The sequence below is a fragment of the Phyllopteryx taeniolatus genome, chromosome 1 (assembly GCF_024500385.1).
Source record: "Phyllopteryx taeniolatus isolate TA_2022b chromosome 1, UOR_Ptae_1.2, whole genome shotgun sequence".
NCBI classification, from domain to species: Eukaryota; Metazoa; Chordata; class Actinopteri; order Syngnathiformes; family Syngnathidae; genus Phyllopteryx; species Phyllopteryx taeniolatus.
In genome coordinates, this window is record NC_084502.1 from 26,186,862 (window position 1) to 26,209,166 (window position 22,305).

At 41.5% G+C, this 22,305-nt stretch overlaps 1 protein-coding gene across 1 annotated transcript; it reads right to left on the reverse strand.

Annotated features, from left to right (window-relative positions):
* Positions 1-248: 248 nt before the first annotated feature.
* Positions 249-21,486, reverse strand: emc1 (ER membrane protein complex subunit 1). The gene is made up of 22 exons (XM_061783801.1): positions 21,332-21,486; positions 19,341-19,468; positions 19,193-19,258; positions 19,028-19,121; positions 18,814-18,942; positions 17,004-17,130; positions 16,763-16,912; positions 16,519-16,686; positions 15,967-16,038; positions 15,763-15,861; positions 15,517-15,613; positions 13,356-13,472; positions 11,584-11,783; positions 9,794-9,943; positions 9,533-9,694; positions 9,320-9,439; positions 8,020-8,157; positions 7,099-7,272; positions 5,650-5,860; positions 5,482-5,566; positions 5,047-5,176; positions 249-809 (listed from the first exon to the last, which is right to left on the reverse strand). The coding sequence occupies exons 1-22, from the start codon at positions 21,421-21,423 to the stop codon at positions 630-632; spliced, it is 2,889 nt and encodes a 962-aa protein (XP_061639785.1). The 5' UTR covers positions 21,424-21,486; the 3' UTR covers positions 249-629.
* Between the last annotated feature and the right edge of the window lie 819 nt (positions 21,487-22,305).

Genomic DNA, 22,305 nt, shown 5'->3' on the forward strand with positions numbered 1-22,305 from the left:
ATTTTTATATCAAAAAGCCATTACTCAGTTCCAGCCCCAAATATTGAAAATAGCCGCAAGTGCATCGGCAACTGTCTCTTCTTGCCAACATGCTGTTGTTTTTGCACTCTACGCTGCGTCTCCGCCTAAGTCAAAGTAGAATGTAGTTGACAAAAAACTTCAGATGTAAAAAAAAATAATAATAATAATAAATAAAAAAAAATAATACCCGTGTCCCCCTCAAAAATGGGACTGATAATCTCAAACTGTTACAATGGAGACAATTTTAATGACAGTCATGTGGCTGCTTTAGGTGATTAGTGGGGTTTGTCATCCACTCACACTTATTTGCAGCAAATTAGTAAATTCAAGTACTAGCTAGAGTTCATCCAAACATGGCACAAATACAATTACTCCAGGATGACCTCTTCCTTTACCTGCAAATAATATTTTGTTTTAAAAAAACAACACATAAACCTTCATTAATCTTTGACAACTCTGCTGCCCTCCCCTCCCTCACTCCTGCAGTTCCTTACGGGCCTTTTTTTTTTTTTTTTTTTTAAAACACCTATGCCCATCATCTTACTGGGCTGAGGTCCAACGTGCAGCATCAGGCTGTCTAAAGACGAGGGACGCAGCTGGCGACCGCTTTACCGCCAGGCCCGGTTGAGCAGCTTGACTTCAGCTAGACGCTTGCTGATCATGGTGGCAAAGAAGAGCGCGAAGAGCACACTGCTGATCAGCATGTAGTCGTAGTCGTCCTTCAGCACATCAAATTGTTTGGAGGGATAGACGCGGGTCTGGTAGATGTCTAGACCGTATGCCACCACCTGTTGGAGGGAGGGTCACTTAGTGTGGTGCAGAGGTGGCGGAAGTACTCACACTCTGTACTTAAGTACAGATACTCGTTTAAAAAAAAACAAAACTGGAAAAGGTACAAGTAGTGATTCAACTGTATTTCAGTCTGTACTTTTACTTAAATACAAAAGTAAAAATTAACTTCTGTGAATTATATACAAATAACTGTTTTAAAACCTTGGCCTAACAACTTACATAGTACTTGAAAACAGATACAGATATATTACTTGTTACAAAATCACATTTGTTAAACTCGTATTTGGAGTTAAGTCGTTTGAATGCATCACATATGCTAACCTGTCTGTTACTCTCTCAACTCTTTGACAAAGCCGCTCAGCGAAGCGGCTTAAGAAGTACCTTTCGGCTTACCCGACTGTGTCGGCCGTCCGTGTAAGAAAAATGTTTTCACGTGTGTCCTTGTTCTTAACGAGCGTGAAAGCCTTTTTCTTTCTCCCTCCAAACACTAGTTATGGGGACAAAGGCACTGCCCACTAAGCGCTCTGCTTCTGAGTGCCAGAGAGCACACGCCGACTGTGTGAGTGCATGCGTGTCTGTTACTGTCACTCTTGTTCTACCTACCGGTACAAAAAAATAAAAATAAAGCCAGAAACGTTACATTGTGTAGTATAAAACCAAGCTATTACTGTTCCATTTGATAAGATCTTTGTACCCTTGGATTATTTGAAACTGATCAGCTGAAACTCATGTGATCTGCCCCGATCCCTAATTATGTCTACATGTGTTGCTTCACTGTTTGTGTTCAAATATCCATTGCTTAAAGGGTAACACCATTGTCACATGGATCCTAGTTGTTTTAAAAAAACGATAACAAGATCGAGCAATGTGTCTATTTAAATGACTTGTTCATTTACTGTACATACTTGTATAGTTAATTGCTCAAAACAAATATTTATAATAAATAATGTATCTTTGTTCATCTATTTATACCAGTGAGGCATAGTGACAGACAGAACAAATTAATCTTCTATAAGACGGCAGGAAGTACATACAGTAATTAAAGTATCCACTTTGTGACATTTTTGTTTGGTGGTGTGCCGTGACATTTTTTTAATTCTAAAATATGTATGTGGCTTCGCTCCATAAAGGTTGGAAATCACTGCTTTACAACATTACAACAGGACAGAAATAATCAGTGCTAACTTACTGTTATTACTTTATTGTAATTAAATTACTTAACACACACCGAAACCTTAGAGCATGATTCAACATAACGCCGCTTTGTTTACGTCCAACCGTTAGTGCTAGCACTAGCTTGCTAGGCTACATAACGTTTTGTTGCCTGCTTGCAAGCTGTATCGTATTAAAAGTACGGGAACATAGCTCAAGCAAGCCTTAAACGAACGGTAACCGGTAACCACCAACATACGTTTTTCCCCATTTTGTTCTTATAAACACATGGCGCGATCCATTATTGTTGTTTTCGCCATGGTAACGAATGTATCCAGTCGCGTTTGAGTTGACAAGATGAAGCCTAGTGATCGTAAAAACCGGGATGTGGTTGTATTGGAATCGTCTTCTTTTCCTTTCGGTTTGTCCCTTTAGGGGTCGCCACAGCGCGTCATCCTTTACCATCTAAGCCTATCTCCTCCATCCTCATCTCAAACAGCAACTGCCCTCACGACGTCCATCAACCTTCTCTTTGGTCTTCCTCTAGCTCTCTTGCCTGGCAGCTCCATCCTCATTATCCTTCTACCAATATACTCACTCTCTCTCCTCTGGACGTGTCCAAACCATTGAAGTCTGCTCTCTCTAACTTTGTCTCCAAAACATCGACCCTTGGCTGTCCCCCTGATGAGCTCATTTCTAATTTTATCCAACCTGGTCACTCTGAGAGCGAACCTCAACATCTTCATTTCCGCAACCTCCAGCTCTGCTTCCTGTTGTCTCTTCAGTGCCACTGTCTCTAATCCGTACATCTTGGCTGGCCTCACCAGTGTTTTATAAACTTTGCCCTTCATCCCAACAGAGTCTCTCTGTCACATAACACACCTGACACCTTCCTCCACCCGTTCCAACCTGCTTGGACCCGTTTCTTCACTTCCTGACCACACTCACCATTGCTCTGGACGGTTGACCCCAAGTATTTAAAGTCCTCCACCCTTGCTATCTCTTCTCCCTGTAGCCTCACTCTTCCCCCACCACCCCTTTCATTCATGCACATATATTGTGTCTTACTTCGGCTAATCTTCATTCCTCTCCTTTCCAGTGCATTCCTCCATCTGCTCCCTGCTTTCACTGCAGATCACAATGTCACCTGCAAACATCATGGTCCACGGGGATTCCTGTCTAACCTCCAATCCTCAGGCATCTTCTCACGCGCTAGAATTCTATTGAACAAGCTGGTGAAAAACTCCACAGCCATCCCTCCTAGATGTTTCCATACCTCCACAGGAATGTCATCAGGACCAACTGCCTTTCCATTTTTCATCCTCTTTAATGCAAGATACAAGATTTTATTGCAGTAGTCTGACAATAGTGAAAGACCAAATTTTTCTTGGAGTCTTACGTGTTGTCTGTCCCACACCGCCGACATCTTTTTTTTTTTTTTAAATAAACTTTATTGGTGGTCAGATATTTACAGTACTATGTCAAAAGACACGCGACAAGGCTAAAAATAAACTAGGTTTTGGATTCTAATATACTGTACACGACGACGACATGGAGTAAATGTGTTTTGTGGAGCCGATCGGCGAATTATGCGATTAAAGCCGATCAGCATAAATTGCTAATTATTGGCCGATACCGATCATGCCGATCAGAGTGGCGTAAAGTCTTGTAGATAGTACATTTTCAGTTATTCTATGAAAGTGGAATGCTATGACTTACTTTTTCTCACTTTATTTCTTAAGTGCCATGAAACAGACCTGTCACAAATAAGAATTTGCATCCAGTGGTGCTGCAATAAGTAATCAAGTATTCTACTGACAATTCTATCGGAATAATTAAGTAAGGATTTGCTTGGTTAAAGAGCAATTATGAATACACACGAGAAAATGAGACATTTCACTTATTAATGAAAGACAAATTGGTTTCCTCTTTTAGATAATCAACATTGTTTTTCTTAAATTCACATTGTGCATATAGCAGGAAACTGCATTTTCTTGTCTACAAACATTTCTAGTGAGGCAATTTCAAACATAAATAGGCATTTCTTGTGAGTATCAAAAACATCCTATAAGGCAATTTAAAAAAAGAGAAGTTTCTCATCTTGTTATCAATGCAACAATTTTATCCAACTGTGGAATCTCAGTTGGAACACTCGAGGGCACCATGTAATATTACATCAAAAAGAGACGAAGAAGAATCAAATTTCATGTCGAATAGATGCTACCTGTGTGCTGATCGATCGTTAAATAAAGTGACTAAAAAACAGAAATACAAGACTGATTCTTCATAACACTACACTGACTAAACCAGACTGTAACCTACAGGAAGGTCAGATAACGCCGTGTCAGCCCGCCGTGTAACTATTTGCGTGATAGCTCGCAAAGCTAGCTGCTAATGCTAACAAAACAAGCATACGTGATGTCAAGCCGCACGATTCCCACAATGCAAGGAGGATTTTTTTTCTTTTTTTCAAGAATTAACGTCCTTATTGTTACGTTAACTGTCGTTGTCATTTCTGTGTATGTTAACAGTGGTTTTGGGAATGTACCGGTATCCCTTAGTTAACTGTCACATGTATTGCTGATTTATGCTGTATTGTTTTTTTCATGAAACTATTACTTAGTGTGTGAAAGAATGGTCTCTTGGTCAATTCCTTTACAAGAGCGTGTCTATCAGGGTGTTAACTGTCTACAGATAATAAGTGTGGTAGACTTTGATCAAACACAATCAGTAAGATCCACAACATTATGTTGACACTTTTCATATTTTCCGTTAGTATAACAATAAGTGACACATATAGCCGTAGAAAGAGAAGCTACAAATTTTGGTTTCTCAGTGCTTTGGTCAAAGTAGCAAGTCGTTTCAACTCAATGGGTTCAAGTCTACGTGAGGTCACGAGTCATTGCTGTTCAAGTCCAAGCTGAGTTTCAAGTCTTGTAACATATTGTCGAGTCTAAAGTCATCAAAGTCGTGACTCGATTCTGACTCGGCGTCAAAGTCATCAGACTTGAGTCCACAGCGCTGCTTATATCTCAAGACACCACTGCACAAACACTGAAGATTCAGTGATGGCAGACTCACCAAACATGTGGACTCCAGTCCAGAAGGGGCAGTGTAAATTCCCCGCACTCTTGAAACCGTTTGATTGTAGTTGACGAACCATTCTGTGCGGATGATCAACTCTGGAGCATAAGGGATGAGGTTCTCTTCCCTGGAAATTACAACAAAGCATGAGAACTAGAAATGTATGTTTGTAGATTGCGATCTTAGGGATACTAACATTACATAGGTGGCTAAAAGCACTGTGTAGTTGCTCTTTCTAGTGGGAACGCTAAATTACCCAACCATTACACCCAAATATCAAACATAAAAATAAATACATAAATAAACAAAGGAGATTTGGCTAAAGTTGTGTCACGTCATCGAAACTGACCTGCCCATTACCTCCGCAGTTGACACATTGAAACACTCAACTGATCATTATTACACACAAGCAGGGCAAACTGAAGGGCTTACCGGCTCTGTTCGGATATTATCTCAGGCCTCCGAGGGTCGAGGAACATTTTTGGCAGTGATAAAATTCCTCCTGACGGCAAGCCAACTGTGGAAAAAAATGGTATTGAAATTGTTGCTGTTGACAAAATTTTGGGGAAAAATCTAAACATTTGAACCGTTCAAACTCACTGAGCAGATGGCGGCTGGTGATGCCCTTTTCAGTCAGTGTGGCCTCCATGGTGGAGATGGACGAAGGGAAAATGTAAGACTGCTGCAGCACCTGGGGTGCGTGCGGCCGATCCAGAGAGCTGAACACGGTGCTGTTGTACAGCTCCATTCCCTCGTACAGTTCGATCACTGAAAACTCATTCCTGCGAGACTTGGTGCTCCAGTATTCGTACTGCAAATAGGCAAAATGGGATATACAAACCCTTCCCAAAAAATTTCAATATCATGGAAAAGTTTATTTATTTCCATAATTCCATTCAAAAAGTTAAACATTCATAGATTATAGATTCAGGGCCCACAATGTAAACAATTTCAGGTATTTCATTGTTTATTTTTTACATAATTTGGGCTTCCAGCTCATAAAACCCACAAAATCAGAAAATTAGAACACTGAAGAAATTACCATATACATCTCAGTTTTTGTAGAAAAAAATAAATAAATTAGGGCGAGTTGGCTGGGCAGTCCAGCACTGTGATGGGATGGGCATCAAACCAGGTTTTGGTGCTTCTGGCGGTATGGGCAGGGGCCAGGTCCTGCTGGAAGATTAAATCTGCATCTCCATACTGAATCTTCTGTTTGATAATCCGCTGAAACCCACAGTCATCTTTTCTCCTGCCACATTTTGTCCTTCCACTAAACTTTTCATTGATATGTTTGGACACAGCACTGTGACCCAAGGAACCCGACAGTTGTAGTCCATCTCCCAGATGCGTCTGAATGTGGTGGTTTTTGAAGCTGTGACTCCCGCCTCATTCCACTCTTTCTGGATCTCTGCTAGAATCTTGAATCTTCTAATCTTCTAAATTTGATAATCCGCTGAACCCCACGGTCATCTCTTTTGCTGGTGCATCTTCTCCTGCCACATTTTGTCCTTCCACTAGACTTTCCATTGATATGTTTGGACACAGCACTCTGTGAACACCCAACCTCCTTAGCTATGAACTTTTGTGGCTTACCCATCCTATGGAGGGTATCAATGATGGTCTTCTGGCCAGTTGTCAAGTTTCCAGTCTTCCCCATATTGAACCCAATTTAGACAACTGAACCAAACTGAAGCAATTTAATGACACCTGGCGAAACCTGTGAAGGTCCTTTGAGCTTAGTAGATGATTAGTGTGTGACACTCAGTTTAAAACATTTATGGCCTGCAAAATTTGGGCTCATTTCTTCACTGTATTGAATTTTTTTGTATTTCTTATTTCGTGGGTTTTATGACCTGGAAGCCCAAATTATGTAAAAATAAACAAATACTTGAAATTGTTCAAATTGTGGGCCCTGAATCTAAAATCTATGAAAGTTAAACTTTTTGAATGGAATTATGGAAATAAACTTTTCCATGAAATTATTTTTTTTTGGAAAGGGTCTGTAATATTGGATCTTAATAGGATCCAGAATACAGCAAAGCTTACCACAACCCAGTTTTCAGAGTGCACAACATGAACCGGCCCACGGGTCTTCCTCTGCACCACCTCATGGATAATCCGACCGGTCACGCCGTCAATCAGCAGGATGCCGATAAAACTTCGCTCTTGGTGCAAGTCTGTGCTCTCTGTCACCACCGCCAATAGGTTGGGGTTCAGGTACTAGAGGACATAAGAATCACGAGAACTTTAACGTCCATCCATTTTCTACCGCTTATCCGAGGTCCGGTCGCGGGGGCAGTAGCTTTAGCAGGGACGCCCAGACTTCCCTCTCCCCAGCCACTTCATCCAGCTCTTATGGGGGATCCTGAGGCGTTTCCCAAGACAGCCGAAAGACGTAGTCTCTCCAGCGTGTCCTGGGTCGTCCCCGGGGTCTCCTCCCGCTGGGACGTCCCCGGAACACCTCACCAGGGAGGCATCCGAATCAGATGCCCCAGCCACCTCATCTAGCTCCTCTCAATGTGGAGGAGCAGCGGCTCTACTCTGAGATCCTCCCGGATGACCGAGCTTCTCACCCTATCTCTACGGGAGAGCCGGGACATCCTGCGGAGGAAACCAATTTCGGCCGCTTGTATCCGGGATCTTGTTCTTTCGGTCACGACCCACAGCTCGTGACCATAGGTGAGGGTAGGAACATAGATCGACCGGTAAATTGAGAGCGTCGCCTTTCGGCTTAGCTCCTTCTTTATTTACCACAACGGACTGATACAAAGTCCGCATCACTGCAGAACGAGAACTTATGGTCAATGTATTGCCATCGGCAGGGCTCGTTCCCTATCTGCCGTGAATAACACGGGATTACTGTACAATACAAAAAGCCAGAATATTGAGTGTAAAATACAAACTGGGAAGTGCTTCATGGAAATCCTTCTGACCAAACATTGCAGGAGAAAAGTAGAGTTTACTTACCTTATAGAGGACGCTGCGATCTCCCATTACACGGCCCTGGGAGTGCACATGCTCGTTTGGCCTTTTCCCTTTGACCGAGACAATTTTCTGTACCTCTGTGGGGATGACGACCTCCCAGATGAGCTCAATTGATAAATCCTAAGGACCAGACATGCAAACACCAAAAGCATGAAAAATGTGGCAAAAAAAACAAAAACTTTGGGGGGGTTCTGGGGGGATCCCCGGGCTCCCGCAGATAATGTTTTTGATTTTAACATAAATTAAGCAATCTGGAAGACTCTGAAGAGTACAATAAGGAAAAATAAAGAAACTTTGGTCACGCAGAAATTTTTTTGTTTACACCGCTCAAGTACATGTTGATATACAAATTTAGGATTACAATTAAATTTGCCTAATTTCTTTGCTTTTTTATTTTGGCCTCCAATTTGAGCCAGGCTCATCTCCACCTGCACCTGATGCTTGCTTCAGGCTGTGCCACATGAATAGCATCCTCCTCTTTAAGTGCTCTCATTCTGGAAAACAATTGACTACAATCATTGTTTCACTTCATTTTTCACTATTACCAACTTCAAAGGCTAATCCCAAATGCATCCTCCAGGAAAATATTAAGTACAATATTTTTCGGTTTTTATTGGCCATTCCTAAATTTGAAGTTAGTTCATTGTGTGTTGTGACATAATCCCTAACATCGCTCTGTTGATTAATACATTTAACTTTAACATCCGTAAACTAATTAGATAAATGGAGGCGCATTTCCTAATACAAGATGTACTAGCGGATCAACTCTTGTCACGGAAGTTACGTGTGCTTCGCGGTTCCGCTGGGACCACAACTAGGGCCATGACACGCAGCACTTCAACGCGAAAATACAAAAGACCAGTCTAACAAATACGACACTGGCTGATCTGATGAAGACAAATGTTGCTTAAACGTAAGAAAAACTCATCGGATCTGTACAATTCACAGAAATGGCCTATTTTGAGTTCAAAACGGCAATTTTCGCCGAAAGGCGACTGATTTGAATGTATTTAAGGAAGTAAAATAAATGGTGTGACTGACTGGACTGCAGCGAAACTCACTAATAAAGGGACATTTGCACACAAAGGTAGACAATATAGTTTTCACAGGCATATACTGTATACTTTATCATCTGCGAAGAACAACTAATATGACAGCATCCTTACTGAGGAGCAGCGATTGTCTCCTTGGTCTCCATGCACAATATACGCATGTCTGTATCATACTGGTCACTGATGGTGTAGACATTATAGACAAATACCGTAATACAGGAGTCACTTGCCGTTCGCAGCCTGTATCCAGACAGTCTCCCCTGACTGGAGTCCACCAGGTAGAAAAATATAGAAGAAGCCATTTCCTGGAGCTGCTGCAAGACATTCTTTGTCGAGGGGAAGGCAGAAACCTGCAGTGTAAAAAAAAAAAAAAAAAAAAAAAAAAGCTCAGTCATGCTTCCACTGCCACAACAATGTTTATTTGTACCTGTGAGCAGTCTGACCTTATACTGGTCGTCGACAAGTAGTAAGACTTTAGCGTAATCCTGGTCCATGAGTGGAAGCATGAGCGACTGAAGTACTGGCTGAGACAGAGCAGGTGGGGCAACATGGCTCTTCTTCCCAAAGATGGGGTTAAATACATGGAGTGTGGTCAAGCCTGTGTCCTGGTAGGAAAACAAACTCCTCAGAAATAAAATTTTTAAAAAAGGAATATTTGATACAGATTTAAACCACCCTTCGTCAGAGATCTTTTGGTGGCATACCTTGTCTTTGATGAGCAATGTGCACTGCGGGGGGTGAGGGAAGTGGGCAGTGGTCCGTTGCACCATGAGTTTGAAGGCTGCATTGGATGGGACGTTCTCCAAGTAGTTCCGCCATAAAATCGTACCAGTCTTGCTGTCAATGCCAAAAAGCTGAAGAGACGAGAAGGGTATGCTCATCGTCAGCCACGTATGTCAGACATCGGTGCAATTGGCTGTGGAACAGTGGTCCCCAAATCTTTTGCACCCAGAACCTGAGCACACCGAGCAACACAGCCGAAACTGAGTGAACTTTTGCGCCGCGTGCAGGGTTTGGCACCTAGTTTTCATGAGTGGCCAACCGTCGGCCACTAGTTTTGCTGCAATTTCAAAATTTGAATCACAGGCAGGGCTTGACATTAACACCTGCCAACCCACCAAAGTACCACCACCACGCCCACTAGCCACTTTGGCGGGTTGTACTTCCATCGGGTTAAAGTTCTGTCAACACGATGGATGCGACGGGTGTTTGGTCGGGTTGCTCGCTGTACGGCGGGCCTTAATGACTATTTTGACAGACCAACATAGAAACAAATAAAACTACAAATTAAAACTGCAAGTCAGGATTATGCTGAATGCAGTTGCAATAATTAGAGGGGGGTGGTCCCATCTGGCTGCACAGTGACCTAATGGTTAGCACATCCGCCTCACAGTTCTGAGGACCCAGGTTCAAATCCGGCCCCGCCTGTGTGGAGTTTGCATGTTCTCCCCGTGCCTGTGTGGGTTTTCTCCGGATACTCCGGTTTTCTTCCACATCCCAAAAACATGCAAGCTAGGTTGATTGAAGACTCTAAATTGCCCGTAGGTGTGAATGCGAGTATGAATGGTTGTTTGTTTATATGTGCCCTCTGATTGGCTGGCGACCAGTTCAGGGTGTACCCCGCCTCTCGCCCGAAGATAGCTGGGATGGACTCCAGCGCGCCCACGACCCTGGTGGGGATTAGCGGTACAGAAAATGGATGAATTGATGGTCCCATCTTAGGATCATGGGAAGCAATGCAGTGTGTTACTATGTCCAATCCACTAATGAAAAAGGAGCGAAACCAACTCGGAGAAACTCTCGAAGCCACAAGACCAGATGTACTCAAAGCATTGAATTGCAACTACTGCAACAAGGCCTTCCTACCTCGGATTGGACTGCCATTGCAAGCCAGCATGACTTGTATCAGTGCAGAAATCCACTGTCTCTCGAGGCAGAAGGATGCCAACAATGTCCAATCCACTAATGTTGTTTTAGTCACCCTCATTGCAGAAAATAGGGCTTCAAGACAGGATGTTGGAAATGGAAGCAAGGTATGTGCTTTTTCTTTTCTTAAAGCAATTTTTCAAGGCTTCATTGGCTCATTTGGGATTCTCTCGTCATATATTATGCAGAGGTGCCTAAGAATCACCTGTAGCGATAAACCCATATTTTAAGTAGGGCTGCTGATAGTCTCTAAATACAGCTTTCTTTTTGTTGGAAGCTCTTCTTTTGTCTTTTTCCCCAATTCTTTTTTCCCCAAAATTTTTGCTAGCTTGTGTGCTTACTTTTTTGCTACCGTATTTAAGTGATCAAGACGAGTAGTTATGCTTGTGTAGAGGCACAGGCAGATGCACTTGATTTTCAAAATAAAATGGTTTTTTTTTGTCTCCCTGTGCAGCCCTGTACCAAATATCCCACGGACCAGTGCGGTGATTAGGGATCACTGCTAAAACACAAACATAAAACAAGAAATAAATCTTCAATGGAACAAGGCAAGTCTTAAATGGAGTACCTTGCCAGACGCTGTGACCATGACCATCATTTTCTGCAAGTTGAATTCGTCTCTGGACAGCGTCTCAATGCTCACATCGTTTTTAACTTGGCTGTGAGGTTTGCGCGCATCGTAGAAGAGCTTCCAGAGGTGAGCAATCCAGGCTTGCATTAAGATAAACTGGGAGGACAGGCGCTTCAGCACCATGGACATCAGGCCATCTTGACAAGAGGACAAGCGAAGAACACAGACAATGTTTAATGGGAGCCCTGCAGTCTCTCATACATGCGCTGCATGGTTCTCACAACACATTTCAAATGTTTTGCCCTCCAGTGGCACAAGAAACAAGAAGAAACAACAACATGCAATCGGATATCTTCAGATTAGAATCACGCCTATTCCAAGTGATGATAATCTCAGATACGTATCGAACATGTCCCACTGCGAATGCAGCGTAAATGCACAGATCAGTTATGTCCTGTCAATACAGTTTGACGTCATCAAGATAAACCGATTGGGGACGTATACACAAAGGTGTCGGTCCAAACACAAACACCGGCTGAAAATCTAAACTACAATGAAAGAAAATCATCAAATATGATGTAAATATCACACATTCAATCTTTAAATAAGCAAAATATTTGCAAACGGCATCCAGTGAAGTACAGTTAAGTCAATGGGAAGAGTCAGCGGTTTTGTTTATTTCCATGTTGTCACTACCCCACGTCGATAGATAGTCAAGGCTGCCGCACGCCCAGCGACGGGACCGAATCAGACTGAACTGTAGCGCAGTGTGCGTGGTTTGGCAACTGTTTTCATGAGTGGCCGATCAGTCGGCCACTGTTTTTGCCGCGATTCAAAATTTTAATTGCTCCACCACACCGTTGCAAGGTCGCAGTTTACAGCCAATGAAAATGCACAAAATATTTTACTCACGCTGAAAATACATTTCCGGGTTTTCACGAAAGCGAGACACCGGAAGGGCGCCGCGCCGCCCCAAGCCAGATAATTGCCGTATATCAAGCATTAAATAGTGTTTTGCACCAATACTTAACTATATTCCTAATATATTATGTGCTTATGAACAAAACAGAAAAGCTTGTGACCAAAACCTACGCGAGTGGCACATATCTCGCTGGGTACGTTCAATGTAGTCAGCAAGCCCCCTTTAAAATATCCACACTCACGCTTTTATTCCCACCCACATCCACTATCTTTCGCAACCTGCCTCTTCCTTAACTATTATTCTATCTTTTTATGGTTTAAGAAATGTTATAATGTACAACATACTGTCTATACAGCATCAAACACCTACACAGGCTTGCTATTCAGGGCGTCCGTAGAGGTCGCATCGGCAACTCTTATTTTTATGCGATGATCCGATCCAGCCGGGTTCGAGCGCATCGCGCAGTGTGCGGCAGCAGGCCTTAGATGCAATTTGGGTATTAGCACATGCGGGTTGTTTTTGTGCAGTGCATATCCAGCCTATGTGTACCTTATCAGATGAGCAGGCTATCTATAGATTGTAGAAGAACAATGTGAGGAGAAACAAGACTACAAGATGGACTACAGAGAGGACAGAGAAAGCAATCCTAGAGTTTGTACTCATCACAAGGGCAGAGACTTTTTTTTTTTTTACCTTGAATAGCTGAATCCAAGTGCAGCAATAAAAGGGATAGAAAAAGAAAAAGTGAAGCTAAAAGGAACAAAATGATTCACAGACTCCCCGTCTTGGTGTGAGTCATGGAACCCTGCAGGGTTCGGTGCTTCAAAACAACAGCGGTGACATTTACCGGCCTTCTTGCCAAACTCCCCCTCTAGCTCAGCCTGCGTTCCCGTGAGGGGCAGATCCACCATTTCCATGGTCACCACGTCTGAAAGGGACTCCTCTCTGGTCCACATGGCACGCCCTGAAAACAGACACCATCATGTAAAGCAACACAGCAGAAAGCAAATGTTAGGATATACTCTTGATCTGATTTTATGTAATAGTTTTAGTTTATTTGTCAGGCCAATTTTTTTTTGTTTTTTGCAGAGTCCGTAATTCAAAGCACATCGCCAATAGCCACAATTAACAGCTAGCCACGAACCTTAGCTCAAAACAACAACAACTTACCAGGACAGGCTCCTCTTTTTTAAAGCCACACCCAGGGCTCATCTCAAGTCTCTTGATTGCAAGGTTTCTTTCTCCGCAAAACATTGAAAGCGACCCAGAATGTACCTGCCTCCCCCTTGGTCCATCAGTATTTATATTTCTATACAATACATATTTTATGTGTTGATTTTCACGTTGTCATTCAGAGGTGTCACTTCAGGTCATGCATGAACACAGACACATGTACTCTGATAGATGTGCTGCTGTTTAGAGTTGAAAATGGAACGCAATATAAATGTAAACAAGCGTGGCTTTTACAGTAATTGATTGATTTTCACCAGTTTCACGTGCAGAGTAAATAAAAATTATGTTTTTGCACCCATTGAGATCGTCTGCTTTCTTCGTTCGGGCCAGGGGCAGCTACACGGAAGTAGTTGTCACACAGCCATATTAAGGAGAGTCTCAATTGTCTGAAATGCACATTGAGGATCCAGCATCGAGAAGCTTCCACAAGATAACTTAAATTGAGAGATGTCTGTTGTATCCTCTGCGGAATTCTTATACCTCCTCTGTAGTGATGTTTGAAAATGGGCGTGCACCAGCTCGATTGTAAACGGAGCACAACTTCAAATTAAATAGTTAATCTTGTGTTTTCATCATTCCTTGATTTGATTTGATTTTATTATTTTGCTGAGCGTCTGTTCTATTTGGGGCAGTATTTGATATCAAAATGACCTCATTACACTGGCTCATTGTTACTATGTACGCCTAAATAGCCTATTTCTGGTTGTTTAGTAAGTAGGCTGTCATTTTGTCAAATGCATTTGGCCACAGAGAAAATAAAAACGTTCAGTTGGTTCTACACTATTTTTTGCATTCAACGTAATACATAAGCAACACATTGACACACACAAGATTGTTTGGTATCAGGAGGAATTGAGCAAACCCCAGAAGGGCAAAAATTTAAAAAAGCAAAAGTAGTTTTGAATAATACAATTGTAATTTGCTTTTTCTATAAGCAGAGGGGGAAATCTGACTAATTTATTTTGAGGCCATATCGCCCAGGCCTTACTCCTGTTGACCGAAGTGGTGAAACACACACTCATTGGCCACTTCATGAGGCACATCTGCACAGTCTCATGAGACTCAGCGCAGGAGCTGTATTGAAACACCTGCCTTTACAATCATAGTAAAGCTCATTTTGGGCACTGCATTTCACTTGTGATGTTTGCAACATGCTGACCCTCCAATACAGCAAAATTAGATGAAGTTCTAGACCACTTCACTGGTCCAAAAATCATGGACTGTAATACTACTATTATTTATTTACTGTAAATAGTGTGGCGGCACGGTGGACGACTGGTTAGAGCGTCTGCTTCACAGTTCTGAGGTCTGGGGTTCAATCCCCGGCCCCGCCTGTGTGGAGTTTGCACGTTCTCCCCGTGCCTGTGTGGGTTTTCTCCGGGCACTCCGGTTTCCTCCCACATCCCAAAAACATGCATGGTAGGTTAATTGTGGATGTGAATGCGAATCGTTGTTTGTTTGTATGTGCCCTGCGATTGGCTGGCAACCAGTTCAGGGTGTACCCCACCTCCTGCCTGATGATAGCTGGGATAGGCTCCAGCACCCCCGCGACCCTAGTGAGGAGAAGCGGCTCAGAAAATGGATGGATGGATGTAACTAGTGTATCTTTGTTCATCTATCTATGCCAGTGACTAATAGTGACAGGGAGAATAATTAAATGCAGTCCATCCAGCTCACCTGCAACCCTAATGAGTACATTAGATGTTCTTTTTCTTCACGCGTAACAAAAAAATGGCAGCACAGGACTGTCCCTTTTTTTAAAGCAACATCTGTACCTGGCTGTTGCATGAAGCTGAGTGTATGGTCTTCAGTCTGAACCATGACCCTATAGCCTACAGAATCGTCTTTCTTCAGGAACGCCTGAACGTAGAGCTGAAAGACACAACAAAAACAATGACAACATGGCGCGGAAAGCCAACGCTAACGTCCAAATGAGTCAATTAACAGAGATGAGTAATCCACTGCGGGCTTGCTGGTAAGTGACGAAGCTGGAAAACTGGCTTTGGAAAATATTCCCTCACCTTTTCTGGTTTGCCACTATTAGGATCGATATTAACATTCAAGGTTGTGTCAAGAAGTCTGCGTCCAGTTTCTGCACTAAACAGGTTAACATTGCAGGCCTAAGAGAAGAAAGATCGAAAGATCATTAAAAGTGATTTGCACTGTCAAACCTCACGTTAACCCTTCAAACGCAGAGAGAATACTCAAATGACACATTAACTCACTGTTTTATTCTTGGGTGACATAACAGCAGCGACAGTTTTATCTCCAGTGGTGGCAAATGAAGCCAGCATCGCCTACAAGACAAAGGTGTCGAGTGTCAACTGAGACGCTTTCAAAATAAGGGTTTTATCGAGACAAGCTCAAAATCATACAAGGAACTAGAAGTGAGTGGTGGTAGACAACCACAATGTGTCCCACTGCCATCTAGTCAATTTCAAAGTTCCAGGATGCAAGTTGATGAAAGCTTGATTGACTTCTGGTGCATTTTTTTTCTCTACATCAAATCATCTGTAATCCATTTATTTTTAAGGGAAATGTGAGCGCAGTTTAAAATGATTTTCAAGGGTTTCGGGATCATAGTTTGTGGTATATTTACAGTTGAAACTATTAACATAGGCAATTAAAAACATTAGCGGTGGGAAATTGATGACTCATGAATAATGACGTTTACTGTAATTTGTAAGGATAATTTTAAGGATTTGCAGACAGACGCCTTCAAAGAGGCACACACACATCTAAATTGCGAGCGACAGTGTTGCAGGTTTGATACATACAGGCTTGAAATCCCTCAGTGTGACTATCTGTCCATTGTTGAGCTGGAGAAGCAGGTAATGGTCAGGACTGAGCTGAAGGAAGAACTCAGAGAGCGGACACTGGGATGGATTGGGTTGGGTGGACACCAACACTGGACGGATGTCGGGCGTAACATCAAGTCCCAGTGACTACAGAGGGGGGGAAACAGTTTGAAACAAATAAAAAAATCTGGGACCGTGGAAAGTATTTTATTCAAGGGAATACCTGCAGAGGGATCTGGGTCATCTGTGTTTGTGTATGAATATCAAGTGTGTAGAGAGAGGCTGAGGCGCCATCCACACACATCAGTATTCCCTGACCAACCACAGCACAGCTGGCCCGTATGTTGGACAGCCATGGCGCTTCAACTGAAACCTGAACAAGGAAAGAAAGTCAATGCCAGGTATGAAGGACATGAAGTTTCCCACAAACCCATTAGATACCACTATTACTATAGTGAGAATACCTGCTTGATTATCTCTCCATCTTCCAAACTGTAGGTAACAACAGTAACGTGGGAATGAAGGAGGACCCCCAGTGCAAACACTTCCCCAGTTCCTCCAGAATAGACAAACTGGTAATCCACTGTCTCACTAGAAAGACAAAAAAATCCAATCGATAATGCAAACTAAACACTGCCTGCCTTTCTGTACCAATCCTTTTTGTATATCACCAGGTTCATGTTAATTTAGGCTTTTCTACTACCAAATTTAACTGACAAAAAATTACATCATCATCCTTAAAAATAAATGGCTTGTATGTTTGAGCTTTTTGATAACTACTCAACAATAGAAAAAAATATACATGAGCCCAAGACTTTCTGTAACTTCCACTAACAGCCCTGGCTAAAGATACAAGATACATTAAGATACAAGTTGCAAGATAGATTAAGATACAAGTGACCTGACTTAAGAGGGTTTTTTTCGAGATAAGAGTCATTGTTCTGTTGATTTTTTGCTTTAACTTGTGAGCGAAAATTTGAGATACGAGCCCTTTTGGTAGCAGCGGTTTGGGCTGAACAATTCTTCAAAGAAGAGGCTTCAAGCTGTTCAATTCCACTGGCAGATGACATTTACCGTCAAACTAAACATTAAAGAGAATTTCACATGTATTTTAAACAACCACTTAGCTTTGCCTTATGCAAGTGCTCTTAGCTTACGGGCTAACAAGTAGCATCAGTGTTGGATATTTAAACACAAACAATGGAGCAACACATGAAGATATAATAATACTCACAAAGGCATACATAAAGTCCTTATCCGCTCCCAAAAAAAAAACCTAACAACTCCTGCTGCGGAGTTATATGTCTGTATTATACTGCCCACCAGTGGCGAAGGCATGCACTTGCAATCAATCAATCATGATGCACAAACTAATTCCTTTAGAGTCTATCTGATTTTGTTATTACTAAACGTTTACGTAAAGTACAATATGCTATTTTCCTTAACAAAAGACAGATTTATTTTTGGGCTGGAACGGATTAATGGCATTTCCATTCATTTCAGTGGGGAAAGATGATTTGTTATACGTGTTTTGAATTACGAGCTTGGTCACTCAACTTAGATCTCAAGGCACCACTGTATCTCACTTGAGATGGATCACTTCAACATACATCCTTGACACCAATTACTACTGTCCTATTAACCAAGGATTTGGTCCAATCTTGTGGCATCTTAGGGCGTTAAAACAAAGAGCACAAAAACTGCAAATACTGTGAACCACCATTTAGCATGAGGGATAAATTCTTTACCCAGCCCCAATATGTGTAAATCTGCGAAAAATAATAATTTTACCCCTCCCAAATGCTTTAAATACTTAAGATTAAACTTATTGAAACACACCAAGACTCAATTAAACTCACTTTATAAAAACATTGTAAATATATTTGAACTCAGACAAAACATTGCAGGCACAATATATAGAAAATGGCACTGTACGTATCGTAGTGTCCAAGTACATAAATGTGCCTTTAGGAGGCGGGGCCTGGAGTGTCTGGGTAGAGCTGTGGCCGACAGCAGCTGCTCCGTGAGTGTGCTCATATTTATGTTTTACTGTTTTCCTGGTGTTCACTAAATGGCTGAAAAGTGCATTGGTAACTGTGGCTCTCCTTTCATTGCAGTAAGTATAACTTACAATCTAGGAAGGGAACACTGTAGGTGAATTTTTAACGAAATGTTGAGGATAGGTTCCACAGAAAATATTTCCAAATCGGTGAATATTGAACTGTGAATACGGGGTTCACTTTAGTGTATTCTCCTCCAGATTTGGTTGCTTACCTCTCTGGAAGATTCTCAATCCACTTTAGATGACCATTAGTAAGGTAATGAAGAGACAAGGCATTTTTCTTCATTACAGCCACATGCTTCACTGTGTCTTGCTGTCCAACTAAACATGCCGCCTGGAAACTGAAATGTTGGCACAAAAATGACAACATTACACAACGGCATTGACTACGTGGTGCTGAATAGCACAAGTCAAGCTGTCTATCACCTGCCGGAGTCCAGCACAATCTCCCAGTTCAAACCACCAACATTTACATCCCAGGAACGCAGTATGCGGCCATTTCCCACCACCAGAACAGCATCTAGGAGACAAAATAAGTATATCAGTAAAAACTATGGAGCTCAGTGTGCCCATTTTGGTTGACTAACTCACCTTGTCCATGATGCAGAAGAGCATTGATATTTCCTTCCGGCCCAGTCTTATCCACATGTCGCCAAACTATGACAGACATGATATTAAAAGAGCTACTTGCCAAGTCAACCAGTAAGGGAGGCGTACAACAGATCAATAAAATACTCACAAAGTTCTCCAGTCCTGATGTTCACTGCAGCAAAAACATTTTTCTCAGTTGCCAGAATCACCTTTTTGGATGACTGCAGGTGTGCGTCGAAATGGGCAAACCGGACATTGCCAACATATTGCTGCCTCCTGTTAATAAAAATGTACATGCTGTGTTTGGATACTAATTAAAGAAGATGCAGTTTATAAAAAAAATAATAAAAATAAAATTAAATTAAAAAAAAACTGAATGGGGAGGAAAAAAACTCGAGGTCCTAGTTATCTATCATAAAAATGATGAGCATCAAATGCAGGGGCAAATGTGTAATTTGATTGGCGATTATTAAGGTTCCCATTCAGAACATATTAGTTAAAGGACAAGAGGTGGAACTGGCTGTCTGTAAACAAACCCAGAGCAGCTCAGCTCCCCGTCAAGCGGATGTCGCGGCTAGCGATACGCCTTTGGCGGAACGTCAATTTGCAGCGCCATTTAAACAGCCTCTGCCAGGCTCTTCAGATGGAGCCATTGCATTAACAAATGCAATCATTTGTGTTTTTGTAGCATAATTATTCCCACTGCTCAAAGTGTTACTCCTTCACTGGTTTGCACTGTTCATTTCCTTGAAGGAAGACAAATCATTGATGTTGCACTTTCTTAAAAAGATTTACATCGTAAATCTTCTTTCTTTTAAATATAATTAAATGTGTTCCTGAGTCCACAAAACATGAGCAGTTGGTTTTGCATTGTGTCCTTGCTCTACCCAGAGTGAACCAAACCGTGACCTTACAACCAAGATACGTACACTACCGAACTGAGATTTTCAGTGTACCATCACACCCTATCTATATATATAGATAGATCAGTGCTTCTTAACTTTGGAACAACAAAGTACAGGTAGTACTGAACCCCGCAAGTTCCATACGTAAATTGACTGAACTAATTGGAAAAATAAAATGTGGTTTTAGTTTTCAAATATACAATTTTACAATTTGGTGACAGCAAAAAGGTGAGAGCCTTGTTGTTCTAAAGAGCTGTCATGTTAACGAATCATACAACTGGGGTGAACCGAATGGATAAACACACACAGACACAGTGCGTGTGTTTTGAACTCTGGTTATTCATCCACAAGGGAAATTTACAATAATGGCAGTAGTCACAATAAAAAAGAACCCAGAGCAAAGTAGGCATGCAGAAATAAACGTTTAGTAAAAAAATATTTAAAATTAGTACCTGAAAAGTAAAAATACTTACAAAAATAGTACAGCATCTGTATAACAAAAATATTAAAAGTAGTAGTTTCTGTACTGTAAAAATCTCGAAAATAGTAGTTCCTGTGTAGTAAAAGTATTCAAAATAATTAAGTGTCTGTGCAGTAAAAATATTTAAAATAATTGTACCTGAAAAGTAAAACATAATGAAAAACAGTATCTGTAAATAATATATATTTTTTAAAAACTCCAGTATTGGCATAAAAATGTTGAAGATAGTATCTGTCAAGTAAAAATATCTTGAGTACATGTATAGGTAAAATATTAGAAATGTTAAGTTTTGTAAACATATTGAAATAGTTTTGTAAAAAGAATATTAAATATAGCATCTGTAGTGTATGGTAAAAGTATTAAAAATTATATAATTCATAGATAAAATAAAATTAAAATTAAATCAATATTAAGAAATATTAAAACCAGTATGGTCATAGTAAAATTAAAAATAGTATCTGTCATTAAAAATATAAAAAATAGTATCGATTAAAAATAGTACCTTTATTGTAAAGTACTGTATGTAACTACCAGAGCTTACCAAACGCTAATATTTATCCACGTCGTCAAAAAAATAAGACAGCAAACAGAAACAAATATTTAGCATTTTCTTTTATACAAATTCCAGCCCAAATACATGTACCAGATCATAGCACACAGTGCAGCTGATGCTAACACATCAGCATGTCCAGATTACATTTTATTTCAAAAAAGAAAAGCGCACGTCTTTCAAACGTTCGCAATAATATTTACCAGTCAAATTTTCCCACTTGATCCTCGAACACGGCATCGACGGCAAAACAGAACATAATCACTTTGAACCACTGCAAAAAGAGCTTAGCCATGGCCACACTCAATTTTGCCCTGCACTCCTCGGGACAGACAGCAGGAAGTTGGACGCTGTCTCTTCGGTTTCGCTTCAAGAAACGTGCTGCCCCCTACAGGTTGGAGGTTTGCTCACTAATTACAAAACGCACAACGTGCAGTATCTCAAGCATCATCATAATCGGGTTAAGTCAATACGATTCTTCCAAATGTCAATTTATGTCAATAGCACATTTCCGCTTTCCTTATCGTACCCGCTGGAGTACACAAACGCACACACGCACGCAGGCGCACACGCACACGTTACACACGCACACGCGCACACACACACGTTTACATATAGCCACATTGGCTAGGGCCCGCCCTGTTCCGATGTAAAATAATGCAGGATCAGTGTTGGGAAAGTTCATTTTCAACGCAAACGAGTTCAAAGTTTGGTTCACCTGTCCAAAAATCAACTAGTTCATAGTTCTTTTCTTTTTCAATATTGCTGACGGGCTTTTCCCCTCAAAATACTGGCATTTCATTTTCCCATTGTTGCCACCCATTCAATCCACACTATAGCCAAGTGCAGCTTTCACCCTACAATCTCAAAAGCATGAGGAGAAACGTGTTGCATGAATGTTTTTGATTTTAATGAGGAGTTAAAAAAAAAACGTGACTTCTGTCCTTAATGTGAAAACAAAAATACGCAACACAGTATGACAGAACCGATGGTGAAAGGACATTGATAACTTTGCATTCCCACCAGCTCTGGCTGATTATCCATCCATCCATCCATTGTCTGGACCGCTTATCCTCACTTGGGTCGCAGGCATGCTGAAGCCTATCGCAGCTGAACTGGTCGCCAGCCAATTGCAGCGCAGATATAAACAGACAACCATTCGCACTCACAGTCACAC